At 42.1% G+C, this 9727-nt stretch overlaps 1 protein-coding gene across 1 annotated transcript; it reads left to right on the forward strand.

Annotated features, from left to right (window-relative positions):
- Window positions 1-7855: 7855 nt before the first annotated feature.
- LOC118000394 (late cornified envelope protein 3D-like) lies at window positions 7856-8388 on the forward strand. Its single transcript, XM_034990100.1, has one exon. It carries the CDS (start codon window positions 7856-7858, stop codon window positions 8120-8122), a length of 267 nt encoding a protein of 88 aa, XP_034845991.1. The 3' UTR covers window positions 8123-8388.
- Window positions 8389-9727: the final 1339 nt, after the last annotated feature.

The raw sequence follows: 9727 nt of genomic DNA on the forward strand, positions 1-9727 counted from the left end.
ATTTATTTATTTATTTATTTATTTATTTATTTATTTATTTATTTATTATGTTCAGTTAGCCAACATATATTACATCATTACCCAGAGGCCATTCTTAATCCCAGTGATGTGAGATCTGGGCTGCTGTGGGGCTTCACTCTGGGTGTAACAGGTATCCCCAGTCAGTGTAGCTCAAGCTACTCCAGAACTTGTCAGCAAAGTGCTTCTTCCCAGCCCCACCCCTGAATCCCTGCTTTAGTGCCTTGTCTCCATATCCTAATGTTTCTATTCTTTTCCTCCTCCAGATGAGTTCCTTAATCTAGAAACTATTCATCTCAGGACCTACCCTTTCCTTCTCAGAACAGAGTCTTCAATGCACCAAACTCACAGAAGAAAAACACCTGAACCTATGGCCCAGAGCATGAGGGGACTGCAATGTGCTGTGCTCTGAGCATGCCTTAGTAGCCCTGACATCCTGAGAAATCTGGGTTCACACACAAAGAAGAAACTTACCTGGTTGGCCCGAAGGGAGGATTTTATGACCTAATAACTTGTGTCTTAGCTCTGGAGCAGGAAATGCTTTATCTGAGGCCCACCTCCAGGACAAGCCTCTTAAGATAGTCATAATAGTAATAAATGAGCAAACAAAGAAACAAAGAAGGATCAGGCCTTCTCCATGCCAATTTATGACTGATGGCTGTGAAAGAGGAAGATGAGATGAGCAAGCCCAAAAGAGGATATGTACTCTTGGAGTTTCATTCAGTTTTCTTATTATTGGAGTTAAGGTACAGAAATTTGCATTAACAATAATCCTTGATTTGTAATATACACTCATCATCGGTCCATGTCAGGCCCTCTTAATGAATTTGTCTATCTGCTTATCAATGTATCTATCATCTATTATCTATCTATTATCTATCTATCTATCTATCTATCTATCTATCTATCTATCTATCTATCTATCTGTCTATCTATCTATCATCTATCATCTATCATCAATCATCTATCATCATCTATCATCTATCATCTATCTATCATCATCATTTAAATTTCTCTATCATCCATCTATCTATGCATCTATATATTTTTAAATTAAAAAAAATCTACCCCCCATGTGAAAACAAGAACTTTTGATAGTCAGGTACCTATTTCATTCTTCCTTATCTCATACCCCTGTCTGTCCCAGCTGAATTAACCACCATCCTGAACCTTGTATCTACCATTCTTTGATTCCCCTTTGAGATATTTTAAAAATCATATTTACATGTATTCCTGAAAAACTATTAATTTTTTTCTGTTTTAAGTCAGATTTTTCGAGGTATTTAGTTTACATAGAGAAAAAAATCACCCATTCAAGCATACAATTCTGTGAGCTTTTACTAACACATATAACCATGTAGACAGAGAACAGCTCCATCACCCCAAAATATTCCCTCATGACCCTATATATTCAACCTCTTCTCCATAGCAGCCCTTGGCAACCACTGATTTACTGTCAGTCCTTAGAACTTTGCTTTTTTCAGAATGCCATATAATTGCAATTACATAATATGTAGCATTTAAAACCTGGCTTCTATCACGTAGAATAATGCTTTTGAAATTCGTCCTTGTTTCATGTAATAGTACTCCATTCCTTTATCATTGCTAAGGAGCTTTCCATTGCATAGATGTATCTTATTTTTAAATCTATTCTCCAGTTGAAGGACACTGGGGTTGTTACCAGTTCAGGACAATTATTAATATAAAGCCACCATAAATAATGACTCACAAGTTTTTCTCTGAATGTAAAATTTATTTTTCTTGGTTAAATATCTAAGAATAGGGCGCCTGGGTGGCTCAGTTGGTTAAGCGACTGCCTTCGGCTCAGGTCATGATCCTGGAGTCCCTGGATCGAGTCCCGCATCAGGCTCCCTGCTCGGCAGGGAGTCTGCTTCTCCCTCTGACCCTCCCCCCTCTCATGTGCTCTCTCTCATTCTCTCTCTCTCAAATCAATAAATAAAATCTTTAAAAAAAAATCTAAGAATAGGTTTCTAGGGCAAATAGTAAGGGTATGTTTCATTTTTTTTTAAGATTTTATTTATTTATTTGAGAGAGACAATGAGATAGAGAGAGCATGAGAGGAGGGAGGGTCAGAGGGAGAAGCAGGCTCCCCGCCGAGCAGGGAGCCCGATGTGGGACTCGATCCCGGGACTCCAGGATCATGACCTGAGCCGAAGGCAGTCACTTAACCGACTGAGCCACCCAGGCGCCCCAGGTATGTTTCATTTTTAAAGAAACTGGCAAACTGTTTTCCAAAGCAGTTCTACAGGGGCACCCGGGTGGCTCAGTTGGTTAAGAGTCTGCCTTTGGCTCAGGTCATGATCCCAGGGTCCTGGGATCGATCCCCGCATTGGGCTCCCTGCTCAGCAGGGTATCTGCTTCTCCCTCTCCCTCTGCCCCTCTCCTTTCCTGTGTGCACCCTCTCTCTCTTTCTGTCAAATAAATACATGAAATCTTAAAACAAAAAAAGCAGTTGTACAATTTTCACTCCCACCAGCAATGATCGGGGGAACTAAGTGCACCACATCTTTGATAATACTTGGTCTTATCAGTTATTATTATTATTTTTAATTTTAGCCATTCTAATGTATATAGAGCGGTATCTCATTTTACTTTTACTTTGCATTTCCCAAATGACTGATGATGTAGAAAATCTTGTCATGGGCTTATTTGCTATCCATATACCATCTTTGTTGGAATGTCTGTTCAAATCTTTTGCCCATTTTTTACTCAGGTTGTCTATTTTCTTATTATTGATTTTTGAGCATTTTAAAATATGTTCTGGACATAAGTCCTTCATCAGATATGTATTTTGCAAATATTTTCTCTCAGTTTGTGAATTTTCTTTGCATTTTCTTAACAGTGTCTTTTGAAAAGCAGGAGTTGTTTTTGTTCTTGTTGTTTTTTATCTAAAGAGAGCTTTATTTCTAAAGCCTTTCTAGTTTTCTTTTTTAAATTTTTATTTAAATTCAAGTTAGTTAACATAGAGTGTAATATTAGTTTCAGGTATATAATATAGTGACTGAACACTTCCTTTCATGTTTATAGCAGCATTATCTACAATAACCAAATTATGGAAGCAGCCCAAGTGTCTGTGGACTGATGAATGGATAAGATGTGGTACATATATACAATGGGATATTACTCAGCCATTAAGAAGAATGAAAAGCAGGAATTTTAGTTTTGATGAAGTCCAGTTTATGAAAGTTTTCTTTTTGAATCACCTCATTTTTGTTATTTCTAAAAATCTTTTGTGTAACTCAAGTCACAAAGATTTTCTCTTATGCTTCACTCTAGAAGTTTTATAGTGTTTGTTTTACCTTTTGATCTGTTATTGATGTTGAGTTAATTTTTGTATATAATAATTTTTACATATAATATGAGGTATAATTTATTTTTTAAATACAGATGTCCAACTGTTTCAGCATCATTTGTTGAAATGACTATCATTCCATTCAGTTGCCTTTGTACTGATGAAGGAAATTTTCAACTTTCAATATTTGTGGATCCTGATCCTGGGCTCCCAGGGAAGCTATACTTTTACCAAGGTCAGAATGGCCTCACCAAACTTAAAAGCATGGGCTCTATGCCCTGAGCACACATTGTATGTCTGCTTCATTAGCAAATAACCTAAAAGAAACATTTCAAACTAAAGATAAGAGTAAAAATCTCCTTCAGTTCTGTTCCCATACTCTGAAGCCTGCAACCTTGCACATACTAAAAGCATAAGATAAAGTGTGTGATTTTCTGAAATATCCTTCATCAGGATGATTTGTAATTCTTGATATAACAAAAAACATATATAACCCTGTATTAAACATTTCTTCTCTGGAGAATTATATGTTTTTATTTTCCCTTTAGTCTCATGTGAATGTAATAGTGTCTCAGCTATTCCAAGACTCTCCTTAGAATTGCTGGCCTGTCTAATTTTTTTTACATTTACAAAAGAGGCATAATCTTACAAGTTATGAGTGTCTCATGTAATGTGTAACCTAAATATAAGCAGATTTTTTTCAGCCTGTGAGTACAAGATGACATCAGGGTAAATTTATTTGCCCAAATCACATTAGCTGGAAATGACCAGCTATCTAAATAGTTACAAAGTGGCTTCACATAATTTCTTGGCATCTCCAGAGGGATGTGTCACATAGTTACAAAGCACCTATGTCACCACCCAGCTCTCATCACCACACAGTGCACCTGGCTTCTCCTATCCTGACCCCACCCACATCCTCAATGTTCACCCTGCTTAGAGGAGTTAATGAGACTCCCCTCCTCACTATTCCCCTAAGAAAAGCATCCTCTATTCTAATATTTTTCATGAAATTCCTAGCTTTCTACTTTCACATGATGATGTGATACTAATAGCAGGGCCTCTTCTATAATGTCTTAATATATGTGGAGGACATCTGGGACTCTTCTGGGAGCTCTTTAGGAGTTGAGTGTATTTAGGTGCTGTGGTTTCAGGGTTGGGGCTTGCATTGAAATTCTCATACCAAGAAAAATCATAAACTGGCATCTTGTTAAAGGCTGAATCCATATGGACTGTTTTCAGTGGATGTGATGTTATGAGATACTTACATCTCATAAATGCTAGACACCATCTAAATTGGTATATGGATGAGAATCCAGGATCAAATATCCTCAGATTAGAAGGCTGGGTGGTATTTTCACACTCCCTCTCATCATTTTTCTGAGAGATGCTGAGATACTTGTCCTAGAGGGCTTCACACAGTCCTGTTCTTTCATGGTCCTGTCCCTGAGGTGAAGGAGAAGAGTTTTGTGTTTCCTTCATTTCTTATTCTTGATGAACTGAGGTTTACCTCCTCTGAGTGCAGTCAAGAGAAGATATATCAGAAATAAGCAGGGTTCCCTCTGATAGCTCAACGCTATAGAGTGTCAGGCTCCTGAGGCTGGGCTGTTAACAGCACTGACCCTCAGGGACCTGACCTTCTGGCCAGGGAGGAGCCACCCAGCCATGGCCTCACAGCCGTGCTTCTGCTATCAAGGACATGTGTTTGGTCTGTAGGCCAGTGGAACAGCTGCTCTGGGAGACATGTGAGGGCCTGTGAAGAGGGAGCTCCTCATTGACATGGATCTCAAGTCAGTAAGAAACAACTCCAGGACTAAAACAACTCCTTCTCTAAGACAAGAAAAACCAGGGATGGACCTGGAGGAAGCCACACAGAGATCCTTGCATTTCCAAGGAGAGGTAGAAATCTCCCTGCTCAGAGGCACTGAGAAACTTTGGAATTTCCCCAACCCCCTGAGACAGATGTGACTCTTCAGCTGTTGTTGCCTAATGACTCAAGATTAAAACCATGTAGACCAAAAGAGCCTTTGTACTTGCTTCTGTTGAACCAGAGGTCAAAAGAAAACATCCATTTTTGCAGAGATCTGAACCCCCAGACTAGATTAGGCCTTCTTCCTCTTACACACCCACAACACCTGCAATTTCTCTTTAATGGACACCACAGCTGTAATTCACCATCTGTCTTCCTCCTCTCTGCTAGACTGTTGGCCTTGTGAGGGCGGTCTGTTCTCTCTCCTCTGTCTGTATCCCCGGTACTGTGCAAGGTGCCTGATCCATAGCTGATGCTCCTTCAAAGTGTATTAAATGTAGGAACTGGGGAACTCATGACTGAATGTGAAGAAATTCAGGGGGAAGGCCTAGCAGTAGGAGAATCAGGTCTGTGGGGAAAAAGACAATGGGTGATGCCCCTTTCCCAGTCACACTCCAATGTCAGGTTGGACATTCAGAGGGGCTCCAAGTGTGATGTTAGCACCACTTCCATTAGGCTGATCTCTATATTATTACCCAAACCAGGACACCACTGGGTGGTTACACTGGGACACCAGTTGTAAGCTAGGACTTCCCAGGTGCACCAGGACAGAAAGTAGCCTTATTTTTGTAGTATTATCTAAGGCTTGCCCCGCCCAGCAAAGCTGATGAAAATGGAAATGAGTTTCATGCTATTCTCTTGCTCTACAACCTCACCATGCTGTCCACATGAAAAATAGTGCCTCTTTTCATCCCTCATGTTTTGCTCTTTCCAATCCAGTATCTAATTGTGGGGTTCCCATGGTGTGAGGGAAGTGGCCACCAAACTGAATTGACACTGGGGCTGAAAGCATGGCCTCAGGGGTGTCCAGAGCCTCTTCTGGAGACAAGAGAATGTCAGGAGGGTACAGTTCCCTCCCCAGCAGTCTCAGTACCTCCATTCCTGAGTTAACACCCCGAATGCCCACCCACTACCAGTGCTTCCTCCATGGGGGTTTGAAACAACTCGTGGGATCCTTATGCTTCAGTGAGGGCAAGTTTTACAGTGCAATGAGAAAAACAAAATCATCTAAAGGCAAGTAGATGGTCTTATAGGTTTTATAGTCTTTCCATTATAAGAGAATAAGATGCATTCCCTATAAAAAATACATTCAAAATATCATTTAATTAACTGTGTGTAGTGCTTTTTACAAGTTAACAATAGACCATGAACATTTTTCTCTGTAAAAAATATAAATCCATGATACAATATCTTTTAATAGCAAAAATTATTAAAATCATATATGATTACAAGTTTACGTAGTCCTAATCACTTTTCCTTGACTGTAGCATGATATTATAATAGATTCAAATGTGTAAATAGTTTTGAGTTTAGATGACTTCACTAAAAAAAAAAGTACACATTTTCAGCTCTGAGCATTTTATTTATTTGTCCATCAACACCTAACTTTGCTCTGCTCCCTTTATTCGTGAAATTGGGCACCCTTGGGTGCCATGAGGTCATCTTAGGGGCTCACTCCCTGCAGATAGGGCTCTAGCACCAGTCCCCTATCTTGCCCATATCTAACTGCCAGGAGCTCAGGAGGTAGTAGTGGATTACATCTGAAGGTCATGGTCACAGAGGTAGCATGGAGATACTATGTAGATTAAATTACATTTATCACTTGGAATTTGTGTTATGATTTATTCATTTGCCTGTGTGTCCATCTTAGTAGACTTCTGAATACAAGAAGATAATTCTTTCCTATCCACACCTGTTCCCAGGAGGGTATATGAGAGAGAATCTATACTAAGGCATTTGAGCAGAGGAAGGAAGCAAGGAAGGAAGGGAGGGAGGAAAGAAAGAAGGCAAGCAGGAAGGAAGGGTGTTAGGTTCCCAGTAGGCCTCAAGGGGTTATATGTGGACAGTCATGTTTCCTGGTTGAAACTCATCCATTAGACATATGCAAGTGCCTGGGAAAAAGGCTGAAAGCCTAGTCTTGGGAGTGTGCCAAGTTGTCACCTCCCCTGGTTGTGAAAGCAGCAGCATACTCTGGCCCTGCATCACAACCCTCCCTCCTCCTGCCCCTGCACAGGATAAAAGGGCTCCTGCCCTGGACTCCTCATCCACAGCATCCTCAGGAACAGCCTTGTCCTGCCTCCTCAGCATCCCGTGAGTATCCCCTCAGCTGAGAGTGTTGGGAAGAAAAGCCCAGATCTGAACAGAACCAACAGAAAGGGGCCCAGACAGTGGGCAGCAATGGTGAAGGGGCATGACGGTGAGGAAAGAGTCACTGAGGCACCTGTCAGGGGGCTGTGAACCCCCAAAGCCACAGGTCTTCAGGATTCCTTCTATTCTTGTTCTGAGTATGTTGTCAGAGGTGCACACAGATCCATCTGGCATCCAAGTGCATGTGTCTCCTCCCTGTCCCCATTTCTGTCCCACAGAGCTTGGCCTAGAAAGCAGCTTGGTCATGGAGACAAATGTTTGACAAAATCCACAGGGAGGGGACTTTGCCTGAAGCTTCTGTGCTCATAAAGTTTCTTCTATTTGTTGAAGGTCAAACTCCTGCAGAGATGTCCTGCCAGCAGAGCCAGCAGCAGTGCCAGCCCCCTCCCAAGTGCCCCTCATCGCCCAAGTGCCCCCCAAAGAGTCCAGCACAGTGCTCCCCGCCAGCCCCTGCTGGCTGTGCTCCTGGCTCCGGGGACAGCTGCTGCCTGAGCCACCACAGGCACCACAGATCCCACAGATGCTGGCTCCACAGCTCTGACACCTGTGACAGTGGCAGTGGGCGGCAGTCTGGGGGCTCTGGGTGTGGCCATGGCTCCAGGGACTGTTGCTGACCCGGGATCCTGATGCTGAGACAAGTGATTTGAGAGGAAATGGAAATCTAAAATGCCTGGAAAAGCCCCGTGTAATGCAGTCTTCCCTATATCCCCCTATCTCCCTTTCCTGGCTGAGCAGATTAAATGTTCGTGGATGTGGGAAGGAGGGTGAGCTCTCTGCAGAAGGCTCTGTTTGTATGTCTTTTCCAGGAGCCCACGGTCTCCCCTTCTTTGTGCCTCACAGTATCACTACCTGTGTCTGACCAGCTAGAAAAATAAAGCTTCTTGTCACACCAACTGCTTCTCCTTTGACTGCCCTGCTCAAGGGTACTCAGTGAGTTCCCTGCCTGAATTCCTGTGGGATGTTCTGAGTATGTCAGCATGCCAGCACCAGGACTAATCCTAGTGTGGGACTAGGAAGTTAAGGTCTCACACAGAGTGGCCCTAGAAACTTCAGGGTGGGGGTGTGGAGAGGGGTTGCTAGGTAAAAACCTGACTCTTCTTTTTTTTAAAAGATTTATTTATTTATTTATTTATTTATTTATTTATTTATTTATTTATCTATCAGAGAGAGGGAGCACAAGCAGGGGGAGTGGCAGGCAGAGGGAGAAGCAGGCTCCCCACTGAGCAGGGAGCCTGATGTGGGGCTTAATCCCAGGACCCCAGGATCATGACCTGAGGCGAAGGCAGACACTTAACCGGCTGAGCCACTCCAGGGTTCCTAAAACTCTTGTGTGATGTGGTGGAGAGGGACCATCTGATACTGGAATCCCCATCTCTGTTGAGGGTATTATAGAGGACCAGAAATTAAGAAAAATGAGACCAAAGAGGAGGCAGAAAGGAAGGTCTGAGGGAAGAAGATCAAGTTAACCTCCGAACGATGAGTTTGAGAGAGAGAGGTGAGCTGCAAAGTTAATAAATTCCAAAACCTGGAGTTGAAGGTTTTCCCTGAGAGAATGCCTGGGGCGTTCAGCAGGTGAGGGGCTCTAAGCTCTGAGAAAACAGAAAAAAGATAACATGGGAAATGTCCCAGAGGGTTACAGAATGGACACCTGTAAATTTCTTTCAAGAGATCTCAGGTAGACTGGAACGGATTTTCCTTATTTTTTGGCTGTTGAATGCTACTTTTCAATGTCAACAACATCAAAGAGACATAGCCATAAGTTACATGGGGTCCCAAGTGGGAGAGCTCCTACCCCAACTTTGGAATAGGATAACATTTATCTATATGCCAAACTGAAATGGTCATTCTTTTTTTTTTAAATTATGTTATGTTAATCACCACACATTACATCATTAGTTGTTGATGTAGTGTTCCATGATTCATTGTTTGCATATAACACCCAGTGCTCTATGCAGAATGTGCCCTCTTTAATACCCATCACCATGCTAACCCATCCTCCCATCCCCTCCCCTCTAGAACCCTCAGTTTGTTTTTCAGAGTCCATGGGCTCTCATGGTTCGTCTCCCCCTCCGATTTCCCCCCCTTCATTCTTCCCCTCCTGCTATCTTCTTCTTCTTTTTTTTAACATATAATGTATTATTTGTTTCAGAGGTACAGGTCTGTGATTCAACAGTCTTGCACAATTCACAGTGCTCACAATAGCACATACCCTCTCCAAT

The sequence above is a fragment of the Mirounga leonina genome, unplaced genomic scaffold, assembly GCF_011800145.1.
Source record: "Mirounga leonina isolate KUSES-001 unplaced genomic scaffold, KU_Mleo_1.0 Mir_493, whole genome shotgun sequence".
Classification (NCBI taxonomy): Eukaryota; Metazoa; Chordata; class Mammalia; order Carnivora; family Phocidae; genus Mirounga; species Mirounga leonina.